Genomic DNA, 25,521 nt, shown 5'->3' on the forward strand with positions numbered 1-25,521 from the left:
CCCCATGTTAATATATTTTAAAAGGAAACTATATCTCACTTCTGAAGTACAATTATGTTTTATCCTGTCTTTGAACAAAACTTTTACTTTCAGCCAAAGGAGGCTAAGTATGTATGTATGTATGTATTTATATTTATATATTATCATTGTCAACATCATTATTCATAATTCTATGAATAAACAAACAAAATGAAAAAATGACTGAGAAGAGCTTTGGAAAGTATTAAGGCTGATGTATATGTTATCAGAAAAGCAATGGGCTTTTAACACAGAGTTGATATTACCCTCATCATCTAATATATATCATAGTATAGCTAGGATGTTTGAAAAATTTTTTAAATCCAACTACTACGTGATTAAATCTACCTACTACATGATTAAATACAAACTTGGAAGGGAAAAGCTATAAAACCATGCTATGCTATCTTTCTTGAGAGGAGCAATGACTATAGATGTAGTTTGATAAATGAAAAGTTTTAATTGTCAGAGTTAAGGGAAAGCAGCAATTTTTTTCCTAAAGAGTGAATGTAAACTGACATTAGATTTATAGAAGAACAGTATGACAAAATGACAGTTATTTTGAAAACCACCATCAATTGCTTTTTCATCCTTATTATCATCTATAGTCATGAAAATCAGAGATTTTATACTCACCAAACCCATTTCTTGTCCAAGAGCTGCATTAACCACCCCCTTGAGGATATATTCCTAGAAATAAAAGGTTATTATTTAAGTAAACAAAGGAGAGGAAATGGTTGATGTTGATACATTTCAATCATGTCCATCTCTCTGTGATCCCATTTGAAGTTTTCTTGGCAAAGATACTGGAATTTGCCATTTCCTTCTCCAACTCATTTCACAAATGAGAAAACTGAGACAGACAGGGTTAAGTGACTTGTCCAGGGACACTGCTAGCAAGCATATGAAGTTAGATTTGAAGTCCTCCTGATCCTCCTAACTCCAGGGCCAGTGCTCTATCCACCGCGTCATGTAGCTACCCTGGGTTTAGGTAGGATCTTTCAAATTCAATTTTAATATTTTCTATACTCAACCTAATGTTATTTTACCTGGTTCTAGCAAGAAAAACCCAAGAGATACTTCTTAGTTTTTCAGTCTAGTTTCAAGGTGACAAGTCTACATGCTAGAATACACTATTTGCACATGTGAGAATAAGTGATATTAATCTTTAGTAGAAAAGTTGAGAATATCTGGATTATCTTTAATAATTGATTTTGTTATAACTATTGATCAGATGCACCTAATATAATCTGTTCCAGCACCACTCAGGCTATACTTTTTATTACCCTAGTTAAAAAGTCTCAATCAGTTGATATATAGGCTATTTTGATTCAATGCTTCAAAATAAGAAAATAGACCTGGAGATATTGAAGCTTATCAAAATAGAGTATTATCACTGGTCTGGACTCTATATGGCTTAAAAGTCCACATTTTTTGTGAATTTCTTTATGTACTCATAATTTGGGGGTTCATTATTGCTATAGGTAAAAAAATCTCCGCCCTTTTAAAGAACTGAGAATATTCAAAGTAAGTCAATAAAAGCTCAGGGCACTCACATCTCCTAATATCTCTACATTTCAAGAAAACTGTTCCCTAGATTAGTGTATATATATATATATATATATATATATATATATATATATATATATATATATATATATATATATGTATATACACATACACATATGTACCTCTTCTGAGAATTTTCAGGCTAGAATCTCTTTTCATGTTCTATTTATTTTTTCTTAAATTTTCTTTATTATAAAACATAAAAATTATAAGACATTGAGAAACCATCAGTAAATATTTACAAACAGAAATAGAGAACTATATAGAAAACTGTGAACTTCTATTATAGAAATATTTTTTGTTTATGATATATAAAACACAATAGTGCCTAAAATGCCCTGCTCTTCAATTTCCTTTAGATCTTTCTGTCTCTTCTGAATATTTTTTTCTTCTGAATATTTTTAAACACTAATTGAAAGTCTTTTATTTCTTTGCTTCTTCTCTCCCGTTTGTCAGATCATACAGCTCAATAATATTCTACTATATTCATATACCATAATTTGCTCACTCACCAACTGATGGGCACTCACTTTGTTTCTGATTCTTTTCTTCAAAAAAAATATTTTAGTATATTTGTTTCTTTCTTCTTTTCTTTGATCTTTTTGAGGTATATGTCTGGCAATGACCTCATTGGGTCACCAGGTTAAGCTTCCACTGGTTTTCACTTGGTTATAGTTATAAGCAGTGAGAAAAGAAAATGTTATAAATTACCTGTGGAGTTGTAGGTTCTAGATCTCTAATTAAGTTATAAGCCTCTTGCACATCATCTGAAACACCAAGAAAATTCATCAGAATACATTTAGATAGTTCTAGTGATTCTAAAAAACTGAAAAAGAAGTAAGGAAAGGTTAAATACGTTGATCCTGAATTAACGGCTCTGCTTCAAAGCCCACATAGCAAAGTACAGTAAAATCACTCAGAGATAGGGTTCTAAAGCTCAAAGGGGCCTTAAAGCATCACATCTAGCCTCTTCTTTTACAGATGAGCTAACAACAAACACAATATGGTGGTTATTTGGCATCTTGGTTTTGAAAAATCTCATCAAGTTTTTCTGGTTAAATGATAGTTACAAAGTGTTAGGATCCAATTCAATAAAAAACATTTATTTAGTGCCTGCTTTGGGTAAGGTGTCGTGCTAGGAACTGGAGGTATAAAGAAGGAGCTCATAATTAATGGGGGAGGGTTAAAAAACTATCATATGAGGGAAAGTAGGAGGACAAAGAAAAACCAAAATTCTAATAAAATGTAAGACTGGAAAGAGTCTTTTTAATTACTTGGATAGGAGGGAGAAGATGTCTCTAAGGAGGTTTCACTTGCTTGGACCTTTGGAAAGAAAGAACTTCAAAACAGATATGGTGGGGGAAGATAGGGTGAGGGAAAGATGAGTAGTCCATTACAGGCAAAGCAGAGAGGAAGAGGGCAGAACAAAAATGGGACGGTAAACACTTGACTCAAAGGATATATGGAAGTTTAAAATACAGAGTGTCACAAAAAACTTTCATCAGATACAGAATTTCCCCAAAGTCTTACTGCAGTTTAAAGCTATTCAAGTAGAATGTGGTAAACAATGAAAACAAAAATCAGGAGTTCATATTATATTGATGATGCAAAAAGGAGAGAGATGTCATGTTTTTAAGTGAAGGAAAATCACATTAAAACTGTTATGGGAAAAACCTGTTCTTTAGACAGATCATTGACTGAATGTCTTTACAGTAAGATTTCTCAATTTTATTATGGATTTGATTAATAACTTAATCATAAAATGAGGTCAGTGCCAGGAAAGCTATATAATATGTGCTTTCTTCAGACCTCTCACACATTACCTTCAAGATTTAATTATATTTTTAAGAATGACACATTGTTCATTTAAAAGAATAAGATCTGCCTTGTAGGCAGTCGATCAATAACTAAAATTTTTATTTTCTTTTGATGACATAGTAATTGAGTCTCACTACTTTTAATATATGACATGTTCTAGTCATGGGACTTAAAGTCTAGTTAATCTGTGATACAGTAGCCTATTACTTAAATTAATGTATTTTACAAATTTGACATCTTCCTCCGGATCTAGAATAATGCACAGGACTCAAGAAAATAGTTCAATAAAAATCTATTGAATACTAAATGAATAAATGGCTAACTGCTTTTATGTATTCATATTTAATAATATATTTCTGTATTTGAAGATTTAGCTTCTAAATTTTTTCCTCATTTACCATTGTAAAAAACTGCTTAGTACATTAAATCATGTTTTAGTTTTAAATAGTCATACAATAAAATACATTTCTTTCATTCCTTGAATGAAATGAATGTGAAGGCTTGTATGAATTTCATCAGAGTGAAGAGAGCAGAATCCACTCAATAATAACTTCTTGTAGGTCAGAAGCTTTAACCTTTTTCTCATGGACCCCTTAGGTTTTTTGGTAAAGTCTAACACTACTGGAGTTTGTCACTAATAAATGAAGAAATGTTAAATTTCAGTTTCAGATTATTTTTCCCATCCAAGTTCATAGGCCCCCTGAAATCAATTCACACACCCCAGGTTAAGAAACCTGTCTTACTGGCTAATATAGACAGAAAGGGGAAATGACAAATGTTGAAGGTAATGTGGGAAAATTGGGACCCAAAGGCATTGTTGTCGAAATTCTGAATTGACCCAGCCATTTTGGAGAGCAATTTGGAACTCTGCCTAGAGGCCTATAAAACTGTGTCTCCCCTTTAAAATTTTTTTTTTAATTTAAGGCAATGGGATTAAGTGACTTGCCCAAGGTCACAAGGCTAGGCCTGATTTCAACTCAGGTCCTCCTGACTCCAGGGTCAGTGCTATATCCACTGCACCATCTAGCTGCTCCCTGTGAATTCCTTTTGATCCAGCAATACCACTCCTAGGTCTAGATCCCAAAGAGATCTATTTACACAAAAATGCTCACAGCAGCTTGAAAATTGAGGGATGTCCATCAATTGGGGAACAAATTATGATATATGATTATAATAGAATTCTATTGTACTATCAGAAATGATGAGCAGGATAGTTTCAGAAAACCTGAAAAGACACAAACTGATGCAAAATGAAGTGAGCAGAACTAGGAGAACACTGTGTACACTAAACAATAAAATTGTATGGTGATCAACTATGAATGATTTAGCTAATCTGAGTCATGATGATTCCAGGACAATTACAAAGGTCTCATGACAAAAAATGCTATCCACCTCTAGTGTAAAAAAATGATGGAGTCTGAATGCAGATCAAGCATACTATTTTTTCATTATTTCTGGTGTTTTCTTTCACTACTGATGTGAAATATGACTAATAGAAAAATGTGCTTTGCATGAATGTACATATCTAACATATCAAAGGAAGGGGAAAGTAAAGGAGAGAGGGAACTCAATTTTTAAATTAATTACTAAAAATTGTTTTTATATATAATTAGGAAAATAAAATATTATTTTAACAAAGAATTCCTATCTTAGAGAACTACCTGGGGCACTGAGAGGTGAGCATCACCCTAGGGTGCTGTGGCCTAGAATTTTGCTGGAGCTAGAATTTTCCATCATGAATGATAGCTAAATTTGCTAGTCATACCATGCCCCCTTCCCCCAACCCTGCCCAAGAATAGACAGGTACTTTGAAGGATCCTATCAGGGCTGTAAGTTAGGAGGTCCCAGGTCAAGGTGTTAAAGAGAAAGTAGGAAAAGAACAAAGAAAGAACAATAAAGGTGGGCAGAGAGAAAAATGACAAATGTAAGGACATAGCATTATCTACATAGGTTTTCAAGAATGTTTAATGCTCACTTGAAAAAATTAAGACTGGTCAAAACATAGAAATTCAAATTATATTTGGATTTAAACAGAGCTATTAAGGGTTACGGGCTTGTTATTCCAAGAACTAAGTTGAAAAAAATACTGAAATCCCAATTCATTACTTGAAATGGTTTATCATAAAAAAGAAGTAGTTCAGAAAGGTCCCAGTGGGGTGTACCAAAAAAACCTCCAAAGCTGGTGTCCCAATAGTACTCATAAGCACAGGAAGCACCCCAAAACCAGGCACAGGCTGGGGAAATAAGTAAACAGAGAAAAAAGTGGAACACCATTGAAAAATACATTGTCTATGACCCCAAGAATCCTCCTCAATTGGAAGATGAGGAAGTACAAGCTCCTGCATCTAAAGACTACGTGAAAAACAAAAGTTAGGCTTAAGCCATGACAGAGCTCAAAAAAGATTTTGAAAATCAAGTAAGAGAGACAGAAGAAAAATTGGGAAAAGAAATGAGAGAGATGCAGGGAAAAACATGAAAAAGAAGTCAGCAACTTAGTCAAGGAGATCCAAAAAAAAAATGATGAAGAAAATAACATGTTAAAAACCAGCATAGGTCAAATGGATAAAACAGTTCAAAAAGTCAATGAGGAGAAGAATGCTTTAAAAAGCAGAACTGGTCAGATGGAAAAGGAGATAAGAAAGCTCTCTGAGTTAAAACACATCCTTCAGATGCAGAATGGAGCTAAAGGAAGCTGATGACTTTACGAGAAGTCAAGACACAATACTTCAACACCAAAAGAATGAAAAATTAGAAGAAAATGTGAAACATATCATTGAAAAAAACAACTGATATGGAAAAGAGATTCAGGAAAGATAATTTTAAAATTATTGGGATACCTGAAAGTCATGATCAGGAAAAGAGCCCTTACTTCATTTTTAAAGAAATCCTACCTGAAAATTGCCCTGATATCTTAGAAGCAGAGGGCAAAACAGAAATTGAGAGAATCCACTGATCTGCCCTGGAAAGAGATAAAAAAAAAACCAACCCAGGAATAGTGTAGCAAAATTCCAGAACTCCCAAGTCAAAGAGAAAATATTATAAGCAGCCAGAAGGGCATAATTCAAATATTGTGGAGCTGCAGTCAGGATCACACAGGACTTAGCAGCAACTACATTAAGGGCTCGTAGGGCTTGGAACATAATATTCCAAAAGGCAAAAGAGCTTGAAATGCAACTGACAATAAGCTACCCAGCAAAACTGAACATCCTCTTCCAGGGGAAAAGATGAACTTTCAGTGAACTAGGGGAATTTCAAATGATCCTGTTGAAATGGCCAGAACTGAACAGAAAGTTTGACCTTTAAGTACAGGACTCAGGTGAAGTATGGAAAATGGAGGAGAAGGGTAAAATATGAGGGACTTAATGATGATGAACTTCATGTATTCTTGCATTGAAAAATGATACTGATAATACTCATATGAAACTTCTCACTTTTTTTGTCCTTCATTCTTCTAATATTTAATATTTATTTATTCTCATTTTGTACAAATGTTTTTTATACATTAATAATATATTCTTGTTTAAGAGTAAACAAAATACCCCTCCCCCCCAAAAATATATACTTGCTTGAGCGATAAAGTAAAGGGGAGAGAAAAAATTAAAATTAAAAAAAGAGTAATAATTGTAGGTATGGCCAGGTGGTGCAAGGGAAGGAGCACCAGCCCTGGAGCCAGGAGCACCTGAGCTCACATCCAGCCCCATACAACCAACAATCACCCAGCCATGTGACATGCAAGCCACTCCAACCCCACTGCCCTGCCAAAAAAACCAAAAAAAAAAAGAAAAAAAAGACCCAAAATAAAATAAAATAGTAATAATAGTAGGGGTGGCTGGGTGGTGGACAGAGCATTGGCCCTTGGGCCAGGAGCACCGGGGTCCAAATCTGGCCTCAGACACCCAACGATCACCCTGCTATGCAGCCCCAGGCAGGCCACCCAGCCCCAGTTGCCCTGCACCCCACCAAATAATAATAAAAAATGTGCTTGAGTGTTTGTTCCAACACCAACAACTCTTTCGTGGGTGGATCACATTCTTTAAGTCCATCACAAAAGTTACTTCCATGTTTTTCCACCATTGCCATTGCTGATGGCAACTCCCTCACATCCCCACCCCTTCCCCCTGCTCCCCCCCTTCTTACTCCAGATGCTTATACCCCATTGAGTATATATGCTGTTTCCTCTCCTAGTCACCTCTGATGAGAGCTAAGATTCCCTCATTCTTCCTTGCCTTCCCCCTTCCATATCATCGCAATAACTCATTGTAATAAAGAAAAATCTTATTATATGAAATATCTTGGCCTATTCCCCCTCCCCTTTTTCTTTCTTCCATTAAATTTCCCTTTTTCCTATTTCCATTTTTACACCATATTTTATCTTCAAATTCAGCTTTCTCCTGTGCTTCAACTATAAAAGCTCCTTCTACCTGCTCTATTAACTGAGAAGGTTCATATGAGTATTATCAGTGTCATTTTTCTATGCAGGAATACATGCAGTTCATCAAGTCCCTCATATTTTCCCCTTCTCCTCCAATCTCTATGCTTCACCTTAGTCCTGTATTTGAAGATCAAACTTTCCTGTTCAGCTCTGGCCATTCCAACAGGAACATTTGAAATTCCCCTGGCTCACTGAAAGTCCATCTTTTTCCCTGGAAGAGGACATTCAGCCTTGCTGGGTAGTTCATTCTTGGCTGCATTCTAAGCTCTTTTGCCTTCTGGTATATTATATTCCAATCCCTACAAACTTTCAATATAGTTGCTGCTAAGTCCTGTGTGATCCTGACTGCAGCTCCACGATATTTGAATTGTGTCCTTCTGGCTGCTTGTAATATGTTCTCTTTGACTTGGGAGTTCTGGAACTTCGCTATAATATTCCCAGGGGTTGTTTTTTTGGGATCTCTTTCTCAAGGAGATCGGTGGATTCTCTCCATTTCTATTTTACCTTCTGCTTCTAGGATTATCAGGGCAATTTTCCTGTAGTAATTCTTTGAAAATGATGTCAAGGCTCTTTTCCTGATCATGACTTTCAGGTATTCCAATAATTTTAAAATTATCTTTCTTAAATCTGTTTTCCATATCAGTTGTTTTTTCAATGAGATGTTTCACATTTTCTTCTAATTTTTCATTTTTTTGGTTTTGAAGTATTGAGTCCTGATTTCTCATAAATCCATCAATCTCCATGAGTTCTATTCTTTGTCTGAAGGATTTGTTTTCCTCAGAGAGCTTTTTTATCTCTTTTTCCATCTGGCCCATTCTGCTTTTTAAAACATTCTTCTCAATAACTTTTTGAACTGTTTATCCATTTGACCTAAGCTGGTTTTTCGCATGTTATTTTCTTCAGCATTTTTTTGGATTTCCTTGACTGGGCGGCTGACTTCATTTTCAAGTTTTTCCTGCATCTCTCTTTCTTTTCCCAGTTTCTCTCTCCTTTCTTTTCCCAGTTTTTCTTCTAACTCCCTCATTTGGTTTTCAAAGTCTTTTTTGAGCTCTGTCATAGCCTGAGCACAATTTCTGTTATCCTTCTTGGGATCAAAGATAATGTATTTTTCAATGGTGTTCCTTTTTTCTTTGCTTGCTCATTTTCCCAGCCTAAGACTGTTTTGGGGAGTGCTTCCTGAGCTTTTGGGACACTCCCACAAGGGTCTCAGTGTGTGAGGCTCTGTCCTCCCGCCTGGTCTGTGAATGACCATATGCACCCCTCTGCTACAGGGCTGAAGTGGAGGGGGCCCCTGCTGTTCTATGGGGGGGCCTAGACTACGATCAGGATCTGAATGTGTTCAGAGCCCCATAGTCCTGTTCCAGGGGCAGAGGACAGAGCTGGGCAGTCTCTCTTCACTCCCCTCCCTAGGTTCAATGGGCTCATGCCCTGGGGGCTCCTGTTTACTGGCTCCGCTTGCTTATGTTTCCTGGATCTGGAATGGAGTGGCCAAGCTTCTGGCTGTGTGTCCTGAGAGCTGGACTTCATGTGCTAGCTCTGGCAGAGGTCCCCCACTGTTCCCCCAATTTGTGCCTAGTCCTCCTCGGGGTGCAGCTCAGGAGACTCCCCCACTGCTGTGAGCCGTGGCTCCCAGTGCCCTGGGGCTGCCTCCAGGAGGCTGAAGTTCTTTCACTCTGGCAGGCCACCCCTGTGGCGGGCTGCCTCTCCAACCCCTGGGAGCAGAGCCTTTCTGCTCTTTTCTAGGTTACCTTGAGTAGGAAAACTGCCTTACTGGGTCCCTCTGTGGGTTCTATCTCTTGAAAATTTAGTTAAAGTCCTTAGTTTCGAAGATTTATGAGAGAGTGCCTAAGACAAGATCTGCTCTTGTCGCCATCTTGGCTCCGCCCCTGAAACTTCTCATTTAAAAGAGCAGGTAGAAGGAGCTTTTATAGATGAAACACAGGAGAGAGCTGAATCTGAATATATACTATACTGTAAACATGGAGTTATGGCTAAAAGGGAAATGCACTGGGAGTAAGAGAAAGGAGATGTGGAATGGGCTAAGAGATTTCATATAAAAGATATTATTTTCTTTTACAATGAGCTTTTGCAATGATATAGGAGGGGGAGAAGGCGAGGGGGAATGAGGGAACCTTCACTCTCATCAGAAATGGCTCAGAGAGGAAAAAGCATACACATTCAATAAGGTATAGATATCTAGAGTAAGAAGGAGAGAAGGGGGAAAGGGGGAAGAGGGGTGATGTGGGTGATAGAGGAGAGGATAGATCACAGGAGAAAACAGACATCTATAACACATTTTCCTTTTTACTTCTTGCAAGGGGCTGCAATTGGCTGGCTGGGTCCATGGGGCTGGATGCTTGCTGGGTCTCAGGGGTGGTATGTGGACTTGGGGCCTCTTGGCCCCAGGGCCAGTGATCAGTCTGCTGTGCTACTCAGCTACCCTACAGCAAATTTTATAAGAGGGACAGAGTGAGAGAGAAAATATAATATATGGTAGTGGGGAGGACTGGATGGAGGAATTTACAATCAGCAACAGTACAAACATGTGGAAGTAACTTTAATGACAGACTTATCGTAAAGAATGTGATCCACCTGAGACAGAGCTGATAGTATCAAAACACAGCCTGAAACACATTTATTTTCTCTTTCCTTTATTTCTCATGAGGGTCTATATTTCTGGAGGGAGGGAGTATTATATTTACTCTTAAACAAGAATATTTTAGTAACATAAAAAATATCACTTGTACAAAAATATTCATAGCAGCTGTTAGTGGTGGCAAAGTATTGGAAATTAATGTAGATGTCCTTCAATTGGGGAATGGCTTATCAAAATGTGGAATATGTATGTGATGGAACACTATTGTTCTATTAGAAACCAGGAGGGATGGGAATTCAGGGAAACCCTGGAAAGATTTGCATGTTCTGATGCTGAGAGAGATGAGCAGAAACAGAGGAACACTGTGCACCCTAGCAGCAACTTGGGAGTGATGATGAATCTTGATGGACTTGCTCATTCCATCAGTGCAACAATCAGGCACAATATTTTATTTTTCTTCCTTGGGGATATGATTTCTCTCTCATCACATTCAACTTAGATCAGTGTATATACCATGGAAACAATGTAAAGACTAACAGACTGCCTTCTGTGAGGGGTGGGGAGAAGGAAGCAAGATTAGGGGACAAATTATAAAAAATTCAAAATAAAATAAAAAAATTAAAAAAAAAATAGTTCAATATGGGATCAGAAGTTAGTCTGAAAGTCTTCCCAAGTTCAGTTAAGATTAAGACCAATAGTTCCTTACCCTGACGAAGATAATAAATCACTAAGTTTAGTCTAGCTTCAGGAATAACATCAACCAGGGGAGGCAAAACCTGCAAAGCACCTTCACCACCTCGGAAAACAACCTACAGAGAAAGAAGTCATTTGTTAAACTGGTAGCAAATACAGGCATGAAGGAAGGGAATGCCTGGGAAGCTAGACTGGGGAAAGAACTTAATATTTCTGGACAAATGGTATACAAAATAATTTCAGATTACTTGTATTTATGAGGAAATAATTTTATTAATCATTTAGACTCATTATTATTTATCTTTTTCTTTCTTTTTCAACTTTTTACCCAGTCAAACTTAAATATTTCATTTTTTAAGATCACTCTAAATTTTTGGGAAATCATTACATAATTAAATAAGTACATGAGCAACAGAATAAAGTCAGGACCCATAAGGCTGCTTCCTTTTTTATTACTATGTCTATTCCTTCTTACTTTCTAACAAGTTCAGAAAATTATCTTCTTTGTATCTGTCCATAGTTGGAAATATTTTTAAGTTGATGCAAATGGGAAGGCCCTTTATTATTTGTGGCCCAGACTCACTGTTGACTAAGAATTCGCAATGTGAAAGATATGGAAATTGTAAAGCCCTAGAAAGAAGAGTGGCAAAAATGCAGGGATGGGGAGGGGAACAAAACAATTAAACAAAAAACATCTTTTATAGATCTAAAGTAACTTTGGTAATTTAGGAACAAAATAAGACTATAGACTTGATTTGATCACAGAATTAACATGTTTGACAAAAAAAAAACCTGTTAGGCAAATACCAGTTATTAAACCTTGAGTTCGTTATTGTCTTAGATGATCTCTAGATTGAATTCTATTTAGGAGAAAAAATGAAAGAAAATTCTACCATGTCATAATTTTAGTTTATAAAAAATGATGTGGGTACTACTTTTAAATTAATATGTATGTCTTTTGAATGGGGTTGTCAGTAAATAATGGAATTTACTGTCAAAACACTCCATATCCTGGTTTCAGTTTAAATAGACTTAAAATTAATTTCAAATGGAAGTACAAGTTGTAAGATTTTAAGTAATCCAGTATTTCTTAGTTTTTGCCACTTTATGAGAAACTGTAAAAAACTATAAGAAAAAATATTGTACAAACTTTCAATAAAAATTATATTTATAGAAATATATCTTCTGATAATGCCTTCCAGAGTACTGATGAGAAAATTCGTGCTTTTCAAAAATTACCAGCTGTAAGATCTCCAACTCCAACTCCAAATCTCCAACTCTAACTCTGGAATTCTCTTATTATCAGTTGATCATAATCTCAAAATTACTAGCCTTCTTAACTTCTTTAATTATTTTGATACCATTATCTTCTCAGTTACACAAGCTAAAAACAACAAATACTTCTATTTCCTCCACTCCCAATAGAATAATAATTCTCCCCAAAATCTATTTTTACCTAAAACTCCTTAGAAAAGACAGTCATTTCATATCTGACCTAGTGAAATAAATAGCCATCCATTTGGTCTTCCCATTCTTATTATCATGCTTGTCTTTCATTCTCCTTCATTTTTGTTTTTGGTTTATTTTTTTTTTCTCAAGGCAATGGGGTTAAGTCACTTGCCAAAGGCCATACATCTGGGTAATTATTGTCTGAGACCATATTGGAACTCAGATCCTCCTGATTCCAGGGCCAGCACTCTATCCACTGTGCCACCTAGGAGCCCCTTGTCTTTCACTCTCGAAGAAGACCATGACATCAGGGAGGTGATGCCCAGACAAGCACATTTATTGGATTTCAGTGAGGTGGGGCTGTGCTAAGTCACTAGTCTCACTTTCTCCTCCGGAGTCATCTGGGTCTAAGGCAATCAGGGTTAAGAGAGTTGTCCAAGGTCACACGACTAAGTAAGGATCAAGTGTTTGACACTGGATTCAAAGTCTGGTCCTCCTGACACCAAGGTCAGTATTCTATCGACTTTGCCACCTAGCTGCCCCTAAAAATTAAGTCAGATAAATTACTGCTCTCATTACATATCACTCTACCACTGAAAAACCTGCAATACATCATGAATTCTACATATTAAAGAATAAATTCCTTAAAATGTTATCTAATCTGCAATTGTCCATGTCTTATCTCCCAGGCTCAAAATTTTGAAAATTTATCTCATATCTCACCAACCTAGTCCTAATGCATCTATGTAGATCTCGATTTTAAAAACTCTCATACCCCAACTTTTTAAATTATAGCTTCCCAGTGTATGTGCTTTCTTACCTCTTTGTCTTTATATTTTACCATTTCTCTGTACCAGAATGTCCTTCCTAGTTCTCTCCACCTAATGAAATCCTACTCATCCTTTTAAGATCAATTCAAGGCCAAACTTGTCAATGAAGTCTTCCTTCCTAAATTACTTTCATATTGACCTCTTAAACTTTCTTCTGAATTTATAGCACTAAACTGTTTTTTGAAATAATTTGGAAATTATTTGTAAGTATGTGTACTCTCTTACGCTACCATCTTTGATGGTAAACTTGTCGTGTAACATTATTCTAGACTAGAAATCATAAAACTTGGATTCTACTGTCCACTTTGCTATTAGCTAGATAGATGATGTACAAATTACTTAACTTCTCTGGGCCTCACTTTCTCATATTAAAATAAGATGGCTGAACTGACATCTTCAAGTTCCACTTAAGTTTTATAGTTCTAAATTTCTAAAGAGGGAGCCATCAAAGAATCAAATATGCAACATGGGGCCTAAAAAATCATAGGTCTAGGAAGGTTTTTAAGAATATAGTTTCAACAATGTAAAGACTAACAGACTGCCATCTGTTGGGGTGTGGGGAGGGAAGCAAGAATGGGGGAAAAAATTGTAAAACTCAAAATAAATAAAATCTTTCTTGAATGAAAAAAAAAGAGTAAAGTTTCAACATGGTGGGTTCAGCTGCAGGTTTCTAACTGTTCCCCTAGGCTCCAAACTTTGAGTCCTCTATCTCCCAGATCCAACTAATCAAAATAAATTTTGTTTTAATGTTTTTGGTGTCTGTCCCTTTCTATCTATACTGCTACCACATTAGTGTGAGCCTTTACCTCACTATTGCTAGAGCTTCCTAACTGGGTTCTCTGCTTTGTCTTAGATGCAACAGTTTATCTCACACACTATTAGATTAGTCTTCTTAAATAAACTAGTCAAGAATCTGTAAATAGCCCTCTGATAATAGGATTGATGTAAACTCCTTACCATTTTGTTTTTTTTAGGTTTTTGCAAGGCAAATGGGGTTAAGTGGCTTGCCCAAGGCCACACAGCTAGGTAATTATTAAGTGTCTGAGACCGGATTTGAACCCAGGTACTCCTGACTCCAGGGCCGGTGCTCTATCCACTGCGCCACCTAGCCACCCCTTCTTATCATTTTATGATCCCAATTTATTATATAACTTTATTTCCCATTCCTCCCAAATGTAAACTTTTTATTCTAGTAAACCAAATATGCCTCCTATCCTCCATAAAGATGATTGTTTATCTTGACCTCTGTCCCTTTTGATTATGCCATTTTCTTTCTTGAAATGCCTGTTCATGGGGTGGCTAGGTGGCGGGGGCTGCTAGGTGGCTCAGTGGATAGAGCACCGGCCCTGGAGTCAGGAGTACCTGGGTTCAAATCCGGCCTCAGACACTTAATAATTACCTAGCTGTGTGGCCTTGGGAAAGCCAATTAACCCCATAGCCTTGCAAAATAAAAAAAATTAAAATTAACATAAAATGAATGTTGAAATACCTCTTCGTTCCTCTCCAAATCTTACCCACCTTTGAAATTCTGCCTCTTTGATGAAGCCTTCTTTAATTATTTCAACTTACACTGATCTCTCTATATTTAGCATCTACTACTATTCTCTTCCTTAAATTATCCATTTTCTATGTATATTTAATCACTACAAGAGTATAAAGTTCTTAGGTAAGTAAATCAGGCATTAATTTTTCTTTTGTATTCCTGTCCTCACACCAAATCATTCAATGCAAATTTATTAATTTATTGGCTTGTGAAATTTCCTGCACATATTTTTATATGTATAGGTAGGTATATATGTGTTCTTTCCTTGAGAGAATATAATTTCCTTGAGATGAAGAGCTATTTTATTGTTGGTTTTGTGCTTGGAACATAGTAGGTGCTTAATAAACTCCTATTGGTTGAGGGAAAAAAATACATTTCTTGCCCACATCCTTTCTAGAGTAGAATATACTATAGTGGGATGGAAGCCAATTCATTCAAAATTGGAACCCATTATTTACCAGATTGTGCTTGATAAGTTCCTTGGCAAATTCAAAGGAAGAAGAGGCATTATCCATCAGACTCTTGAGTTCAGCCTAAAATTAAAAAAATAATAAGAAAAGCATAAAAACATACAACTAGTGCTTTATTTCCTTACCATCTTCATATAAGCTTATAATACTTTACAAAGTTCTTTCATATATATTATCTCACTTATAGAAGTGTGTGTGTGTGCAACTAGATACGATTATTCCTTCTTCATTCTTTCATTCATTCAAATGTCAAACATCTTGAAAAAGTAATCTATCCTTATGCCTCTTTCTCACCATTTATTTCTTAATATTTTGTGATCTGGTTCAATCCCCCTACAAGTCTAGTGAAACTCTTTGAAGTTAAACAATGAACTCCTAATCATTAAATCCAATGGCTTTTTAAAAAAAAAAAAAAAAGTTTCAAAATCACCTGTGAAGGTCTTTTATTTAATTTTTTAAAAAGAAAGTATCATTTATTAATTTTAACTTATTTTTAAATTTTGAATTCTAAATTCTCTTCCAGATAAACACCTCTCACCTAATGAGAAACCAAGCAAACTTTTAACAATTAGCTTATATATTTATATATTTTAATCAATTTATCAAATAATTTATCAATTATCAAGTACATGTGAAATCATGCAAAGCAAATTTCCATATTAGTCACATCACAAAAAAGAAAGTGAGAAAATTATACTTCAATTTGCACTAAGAATTCATCAGTTCCTTCTTGGGAGGCAGATGGTATTTTTTCACCATGAGTCTCTGAAATTGTCTTGGATCATTGTATTGATCAGAGTAGTCAATTCTTTCATAATTATTCATTAAAAAATTGCTGTTACTGTGTATAATGATCACCCAGTTGTTCTTCACTCTGCATCAGCTCAGATAGATATTCCTCTTTATTGTTTCTTAAAGGACAACAGTACTCCATTATAATCCTATGCCAATTTCATATTCCCCAATTGATGGACATGCTCTCTAGCAGTGGTACTGGTGGATCAAAAGAAATGCAGTTTTACAGTTCCTTGAGCATAGTTCCAAGTTTTTTCCAAAATGGCTGGACCACTTCACAAATCTACCAATAGTTTAACAGTATGTCTATTTTTCCTCATTCCCTCCAGCATTTGTCATTTCTGATTAGTATGAGGTGTTACACCTCAGAGTCGTTTAATTTGTCTTCTAATCAACAGTAATTTAGAGTATTTATTCATGACTATAAATAGCTTTGATTTCTTCTACTGAAAACTCCCTGAAATCCTTTGATCATTTATCATTTAAGGAATAGCTCTTATATTTATAAATTTGATTCAGTTTCCTCTGTATTTGAGAAATGAGGTCATGAGCTGAGAAATTTGCAACAAAATCTTTGATATTACTCCATTAACTATGGTTTGTCCTTCATTTTCGAAGAAGACCACAGCATCATGGAAGTGATGTCATGACGAGTACATGAATTGGATGTAAGTAAGGGATGATGTACTAAGTTGTCATCTGGGTCCAGGGACCAGCTTTGAATCAGGATGACTGGAGATGGCCCTGGATGGAGACAATCAGGGTTAAGTGAGTTACCCAAGGTCACATAGCTAGTAAGAGTCAGTGTTTGAAGCTGGATTTGAACTCCTGTCCCCCTAATTCCAAGGCCAATGCTCTATCTATTGTACTACCTAGAAGTCCATATCATCTATGGTACCTTTTAGAAAAATGTGAGCTTCCTTGATTATCTGAAATTGTCTGAAATCACGATTACCAACCCTGATTTTTTTTAAATTCAGCTCTAGTTCTTTATTTTAACTGTGTATCTTTCTGTTTCAAGTGTGTCATTTGTAAACAAAAAAAAAACCTACTGTTTCTAATTCATTCTACTATCGACTTCCTCTTAAGGGGGAGCTCATCGCATTCACATTTGCAGCTATGATTACTATGTATTTCCCACTACCCTATTTTCTTCTATTTACCCTTTTCTCTCTATATTCTCTCCCTCTCCAAAAGTCTGTATTGTCTCTTCCTTAATCCATTCTCTTTTTTATTGTCCCCTCCCATATATCTAATCCTTTTCCACCTCTTATTTTCCTATTAAGATAGATTTCTATACCCAACTTAGCATGCATATGTGTATAACACATATATCCATGTATGGATGTATGTACAGTCTGCATAAGAGTAGATTCAAACTGTCCATTCAACCCCATTTTCTCTTCTACTAACAAAGTATTCTCTTGCACACCTCTTTTATATACATACATACATATATATATATATATATATATATATGTATTAAATTCTCCATTCTATTTCTCCTTTCCCCTTTTTCAAAGTGCATCCCTCTCATCCCTTCATTTTGGGGGGGGCTACTTTTTGGAAATTATTCAATGTAATCAATTCACTCTCATATCCTTTGTAGACTCCTAACTATCCAAATAATGATAAATTTCAAAGGAGTTACATCTATCATCTTCCCATTTAGGAATATAAATAGTTTAATCTTATTGAGTCTCTTATGATTACTTTTGTACTTACCTTTTAATTCTTTTCTCTAGTCTTGTATTTAAAAGTTGAATTATCTATTTAGTTCTGGTCTTTTCATCAGGAATGCTTGAAAATCCTCTATTTCATTAAATAATTTTTCCCCTAAAGTTTTTACTCAGTTTTACTGAGTAGGTTATTCTTGGTTATTCTTATATCTTAGCTCCTTTGCCTCCTGGAATATCATATCAAAAGTTCTCCACTCCTTTAATGTGGAAGCCACTAAATACTGAGTAAACTTGTCTGTGGCTCCATGAGGTCTGAACTATTTCTTTCTAGTCGTTTGTAATATTTTCTCCTTGACCTGAAATATATAGCTTAGAATATATAGCCAGTATACAATGGCTATAATGTTCCTGGGAGTCTTCATTTTATGATCTCTTTCAGGAAGTGATTAGTGGGGGGCAGCTGGGTAGCACAGTGGATACAGCACCATCCCTGGAGTCAGGAGGACCTGCATTCAAATCTGGCCTCAGACACTTAATTGCCTGGCTGTGTGACCTTGGGCAAGTTACTTAACCCCACTGACTTAAATAAAATTTTTCAAAAGTTTTTTTTTTAAAAGGGAAGTGATTGATGGATTCTTTGAATTTCTATTTTACTCTCTCTTTCTAGAATAGCAGAGTAGTTTACCTTGACAATTTTTTGAAATATAATATTGAGGCTGTTTTTCTTATCATGGCTTTCAGATATTTCAAAAATTCTTTTCTATTGATAAATAGTATTTTTTTCAATTACTAGGTTCAATAATTCTTTAATTATCTCCCCTCAATCTATTTTCCACGTTAGCTTTTTTCTGAGATAGTTCATATTTTCTTTAATTTTGCTTTCTTTTGACTTTTATTTTTTTTTTGATGTTCTATGGAGTCATTAGCTCTCACTTGCCCAATTCTAATTTTATGGAATTATTTTATTCAGGGAGCTTTTGGGCTTCTTTTCCTACTTTTTAAAGAAAAATTTTTTTCTTCAGTATTTTTTGGTGCCTCTTTTACAAAGCTGTCAATTATCTTTTCATAATTTTCAGGCAGCATTTTCAATTATGTTCCCAGTTTTTCCTCTTCTACTCATGTTTCTTTTAACACTTCCAGGTATTCTTGTTGGATCTGGGTCTAATGAGCATTTTTCTATGAGGCTTTGTTTTTATAATTGTTTTTCACATTTTTGTCTTCTTCTATGTTTATATCTTGGTCTTCCCTACCACTTGAATAGCTTTTTAGGGTCAAGTTCTTTTTTGTTTATGTTTGCTCACTTTTTCAGTCCATTTCTTGACTTTGAACTTTATATTAAAATTGGGCTCTGCTCATCTTGGGGGGGGGGGGGAGAAGGCATTGATTGTCCCAAACTTCAGGCATTTTCATGCTGTTTTTTTCAGAGCTTGTTCTGGAGGGGCTACAAGTTTTTGTTGCTTCCAAGGTGGTGTGATCCTAGGAGAGTTGTGGTCACTACATCCTGCACTGTACTCTGATCTTTACCCAGCATGTATCCCTTCCTTCCCTGCAGCCACAAGCACTAGGGATCCTATGGGCCCTGGAACTGTGAAAAGCTACCCTGCTCTCCTATAGCCTCAAGTACTAATGGAACTATGTACCTCAAGTACCTTGGAACTATGACTAAGGCCCTGTTCCCTTTATGCTGATCACAAGCATTTCTCTGTTCTTTGAAAATGCAACCTAGAATTACATGTGAGTAACAGAGTTGTCCAGTGTCAGCTGCACCCAATGCCAGTAATTTCTTTCTGTCTAGTTGTCCAACCCCCTTATTGTCTCTGGCCTAAGAACTCCCAAGTTGCTGCTGCTTGTTGTGATTACTGCAGCTACTTGCAATTTCCACTACTGGTGCTTCTGTTGCTCTTTGGGCTGCTCCCAACCCAGGGTTTTAGATCTCTCCTGGAAGGGAGGGTAGTAGAAACATGTGTAACTTATAAATATGCAAGTGGATGAATGTTGAAAAATAAAATATCAATCCCAAGGAAAAATACAAATGGTTGTTGTTAACCTTTCAAGGGCAGATCTGTGCATTTTTTTCATCCTTATATTCTCAAAACCTGGCACCATGCTTTTCACAGGAGGTGATAAATAAATGTTTGTTAAACAGGATGTTAAAATATAGTGTTTCACAAATGCAATGTAGTAGTATTGTCCTAAAAAAACCATTCAAATACATTTTAACCACCCACAGTCTACTAAGCACATGCAAAAATACCTAAATGAATATTTCTTTCAGATACTCCAACAACAGAAATATCCCTAAATTTGGGTATAGTACAGCTGTGTTAATGATAAAATTACATGTCACTAATGGTGAACAGATTCTTTAAAGAGATTCTTAAACAATTCTTAAACAACTGAGAAATGTTTGCAGAGTACTTGCAATAAAAGAATGAAATGAAAAGCAAATTTCCAGAAGTACCTCAGCTGCTTTGCCATTGTAAAGACGGAAATGGTTACAGGCCTTGAGATTGAGAGCAATGGTGCTATCAGGAATTTGCTGAAGGTAAACAGCCAGCACTTCTTGAGACACATCATAATAATCCAATTTATAGTAACAAAGAGCCACATAAACGTTGAGAGCAAGATATTCCCTGAGAAATAAGAGAGGTAAGAACATGGATACAACTTTCTACTACTGCACATAAGTATGGTTGTTTTTATGGTCCCTTGGAATAAAGGCAAGGCAGCAAAGGAGAGCAGAGACAGAGAGAGGGTAGGACTTCAAGTCAAGACCTGAGTTCAAGGGCTATCTCTGAAACATACTACCAGCTGCGTGATTGTTTAACTTTTCAGCACCCTAAGCAATTATTTTCTATAAATCACAAATATAGCATTGAGCTCCACACCAGAGAGTGCTACATAATTATTAAATCACAAGTTCAGACAAAAATTGTAAAGGGATCACCTCAACAAATTTACATCAAAGGGTAGTTTATGAATCTTCCATGAGGAATGAGGTGTAATGAGGAATGCAGAATTGATTACAATGTAATATATTTGTATTTCAATATTAAGAAACCAGGAGATGACACCTAATAAGGTGGGACGGATAAAGATGGGATAAGCCTACATTTCAAACACTAGAGTCTAATTAATATCTAGAGTAATATCTAGAGGTATGTTTGTCCTTCATTCCTGAAGAAGACCACGACACATCAAGGAGGTGATGTCATGACAAGCATGTGAATTGGATTTGAGTGTGTGTGTGTGGGGGGAAGGGCTGTGCTAAGTAATCAGCCTCACTTTCTCCTCCAGAGCCATCTGTATCCAGTGGTCATATATGAATCAGGACACCTGGAGATGGTCCTGGATACATGGTAATCAGAGTGAAGTGATTTGCTCAAGGTCACACAGCTAGTAAATATCTAAAGCTGGGTTCGAATTCTGGTCTTCCTGACTACAAGTCAGTGCTCTATCCACTAACTGGGAAGAAACATGTGGGAAAAATCATATTCATAGGGAATTTTGGTTTCAATAGAACTAATTAAAACTATAAATAGTATTCTATCGAATCAATAGGATGTAGAAGTAGGGCACACACCGGTTATCCAGCAGTATTCGCTTGTAGATATCAATAGCTTCTTGATAGTGAGAGCGCATATAGTGAATCGATGCCAAACTGAGCTGATCTTCTGTAACATCCTGAAGATTCTGGTGAAAATTCATCAATTTCTTCTCATCATTGAACTAAAATACAATATGACAGGAGATTTTTTAAGATTTATTACAGTAGGTAGTCTTTCATTTTTCCTTCCCATCTCCCTCTCTACCTTTCTCATTTTCCCCCCCTCTCCTTTTCTCATTTTTCCTCCTATCTCCCTTCTCTGTCTTTCCTTACGGGGTGGGGGGGGGAAGAAAAAAAAACCTCTGGAAAATTGACTTTGCAAATGCAAGTCTATAAAGTGAGATTAAAAATATAAGTCTATTAATCTTTCTGTCCTTACCCCAATATTGTACTCCTCCCTTTGTTCCCTTTCATTTCTTCCCTTTGTTTCTATTTTCACATCTATCATTCTCTCTTAACTAGCCATAATATTAAAATGAGGTATATTTCTTATTGTTTGCTCTGTTGAACAAAGCTCCTTCCTCTTAATATTTTTGTTCCTCTTCTCCCTGAGGCTTGCAGGGGTCTCTGCACACTGCCTAAGGATTAAAGTAGTACCCCACTGTGCAAAATTTTATTTTACTAGGCTACCAGAAAAAAGACTTGTCTTTTACTTAAGAATAGCAGAAAAATCCTACTTTCTATGATCTAGGTCATTTGAAAGGAAAAAGCTTATCCCCTCATATTTGAAGAATAAAGCATTTGTTAGTAGATTTCTTTGAATAATAAGTACAGTAAGAGGGAATAGAGAATGCAATACATAAATCAATAATCACTGTATTAGAAATTCAAAAGAGATAAAATTAGCGTAATTGAGTTGAAAGCAAAGTGAATTTGATAAAAAGCTGGTAATTGAGTTGAAAGCAAAGTGAATTTGATAAAAAGCTGTGGGTTCAAGTTCCTGATCCATGACTAACTATCCAATCCAATCTACACCAATAAGAATTTATTAGTGGGGTGCTTAGATGGCACAGTGGATAGAGCACCGGCCCTGGAGTCAGGAGTACCTGAGTTCAAATCTGGCCTCAGACACTTAATAATTGCCTAGCTGTGTGGCCTTGGGCAAGTCACTTAACCCCATATGCCTCGCAAAAAAAAACACCTAAAAAAAAAGAATTTATTAAATGCCTACTAGGTGGAGGTACTGTAGGAGACACTATAGGAGGCATAAAAAGGAAAAGGAAAACAGTTTCCATTCTATCTACCCCATAATACACACAAAATATTTATCTAGGTAGATAGATGGAGAGATAGACAGATGGATAGATAGGTATGTATGTTTAGGTAAAGGCCATCTAGTCCTACCTCCTCATTTTAGAGAAGAGGAAATGAGGCACAGAGAATTTAGGGAATTTTCCCCAAGATCCTATAACTAGTAAGTGTCCAAGATGGAATTTGAACCCAAGTCTTCATGACTTCAAGAGTCCAGTACCTTATTCACTATACCACAATACTCAGTCTCTTTCATAGACTTTCATGAACATTTCAAAATGGATGTTCAGGAAACAATTCAAACCAAACCTCCCTTGTTGAAGGTACACCATTCTTCTTTCTTCTTCAGCTCATAATCTCAATGTTGTTCTTAATGTCTTACTCTTAACCTCAACTGGATAACAAATCTTGCTATTTCTACCCTCACACTATCTTCCCTTAGCCCCTTCTCCCTACTCACAGAGCAGCCAACCTTCTTCAGGTGAGCATTACCTTTCTCCTAAACTAAGGCAAAGACCTAATTGGAATCCCTGTCTCAACCACTTCCTCACTCAAATCCATTTTCCCACACAGCTACTAAAATAATTTGCCTTAAGTTCAGATCTAATCATGTCTTGCCTGTTCTGAATAAACTTCTGCACCTCCTTATACATAAAAGAGAACTTCTTTGGCTTTGGAGCCCTTCATAACCTGATTACAATCTCTAAGACTAGTCTTATCTACATTGCCCTCTATCCTACAATCCAGCCACACTGGCTTTTGAGCTATGCCTCATACATGGCCCATCATCATTCTTTGCACAGGCCACCTCTCACTTCTAGAATGGACTCTTTTCAACTCTGCCTCAGTGAATTCCTCACTTCTTTCAAAATATCCCTTCAAAACCACCAAAACAAAGTCTTTTCTGGCTTCCTCAACTGCTACAATACTATGTGCACGTCTCCCTCATTAAAAAGTAAGCAACTTGAATATAGGCATTATTACATTTTTTTTTTGTATTTTATCTTCAGTGTTAACACAATGCCTGGCCCATAAAAGGCACTTAATATTAAAAAAAATAACAAAACACTTGTCCAACTATTGATCAACAGCAAGTTTCAGAGGTGGAATCTGACCAGTTAACAAGAATTATTTCAATTCTGTCTTAATGTGGTGCAGAAAGACTCAACTGTTATTTTTCAATCTTCAGCCTAGAAAAGAGATATGACTCTAGTTAGCATGTGCCTCAATTTTGGTGACCAGCAAGCAAATAATTTGAAAAGAAGGCATTTAAAATTATTCTTACATGATAACAGCATCAAAATCATTATCATAAGAGTTTTATAAAATGAGTTGGGGTTCTCTGTATGGTTCCTAAGTGACTGAAGTTTAGAATACAGCTGATTCAAATTGACCTTCTTAAGGACTACTTTTTTTTTGCGAGGCAATGGGGTTAAGTGGCTTGCCTAAGATCACACAGCTAGGTAATTATTAAGTGTCTGAGGCCAGATTTGAACTCAGGTACTCCTGACTCCAGGGCCGGTGCTCTATCCACTGTGCCATCTAGTTGCACCAAGGACTACTTTCACAGAGAAATTAAACTCCAACATTGATGAATACGTTATGAGTAAGTAATTAATGGAAGAAACAATCCTGCAGAGATATATACATATTCTACTTGTTCTGAAAAATCATTGGAAAATTCAATTAATAATAGTTGGCTGATTTTCTATTACTATTTATAATGGAAGGAAAAAAGGAAGAAAAGGAGAAAATAAGGCAAGATATGCAAAGTAAGCAGAAAATATAATACCTTGTGAGCCAAGTGGAAGAGAAGACGATTTTGGAGCCGGCTTTTGGGAGCTGTAAGAAAAACTACTGCTGTCAAGAAACTGAGAAGTTCATATCAAATTTATATCTTTGTTGAAACAGAAGAGCCCTGAGTTTACACTTCTTCAACTCCTACCTCTGATCCTCTACAATAATAAGAATCTTGTTGCTTCAGTTCATGCCCCCAATAGTTATAAAAAAAAAAAATCTTGCAGCACAGAGCCTCCCCTAGCCAGATGCTATTGCTGTGGCCCATGGTACAGTTATCCAGGCCCAGTGTAGAAAGCCCTAATATCTGCTCTATGTTGTTCAGTTCATGCCAAACCACAGATTGGTAGTAAGACAGTCACCCCAGAATGTATTATGTCCTGTGGCTTCCGCTTCATATTCTCTTTTTCATTGGATCTTCTATCCCTATTCCATAAAAAATTTTTTTATATTCCACTTATATAATTTGTATAATCCCTCCCTTACTTAATAAGTGCTATTTATTTATTCATTCATTTCAATAAATCAGTGCCCTAAGATAGATACAAAGGAGATTCACAATCTCCCTGAGGAACACTTCTGTTTCTTATATTTGAACACTCAAATAAACCAATAATTATTTATTGGGAATCTGTAAGTCACAGGTAGAGAACTCAGAGAAATACGACAGAATTCCTGTTCTCAAGGAGTTTGCAATCTTATTGAAAAAACTGTAATAGCCTGCTAGTTGTCCCAAGTGTCTCCTTGCTCCAGTCCACCTTTCACTCAACTGTCAAAAGGATCTTCCTACAGGTGAAGGTCTGATCATATCGCTCTCTCCTCAGCAAACTGCTGTGGCTTCCTATCACTTTCAGCATCAAACAAAGTCCATTTGATTTTCAAAATCCTTCATAATCTGGTCATCCTTAGTTTTCCAGTCTTCTTATACCTTACACTCCACTTAAACTTTTCATCCCAGTGACAGTGGCTTCTTT

General features: G+C 36.1%; 1 protein-coding gene across 1 annotated transcript in view; it reads right to left on the reverse strand.

The window, feature by feature from the left end:
• The window catches only part of IFT56 (intraflagellar transport 56), a 76,282-nt gene that overhangs the window by 26,473 nt on the left and 24,288 nt on the right, over nucleotides 1-25,521 (reverse strand). Inside the window, 7 exon segments of the mRNA XM_074193584.1 lie at nucleotides 655-708; nucleotides 2,299-2,354; nucleotides 11,140-11,242; nucleotides 15,407-15,481; nucleotides 20,354-20,525; nucleotides 21,476-21,621; nucleotides 24,543-24,592. Of these exon segments, the coding sequence (XP_074049685.1) occupies nucleotides 655-708; nucleotides 2,299-2,354; nucleotides 11,140-11,242; nucleotides 15,407-15,481; nucleotides 20,354-20,525; nucleotides 21,476-21,621; nucleotides 24,543-24,592 (656 nt within the window).

This window comes from Macrotis lagotis, chromosome 7, assembly GCF_037893015.1.
Source record: "Macrotis lagotis isolate mMagLag1 chromosome 7, bilby.v1.9.chrom.fasta, whole genome shotgun sequence".
In the NCBI taxonomy this organism is placed as follows: Eukaryota; Metazoa; Chordata; class Mammalia; order Peramelemorphia; family Peramelidae; genus Macrotis; species Macrotis lagotis.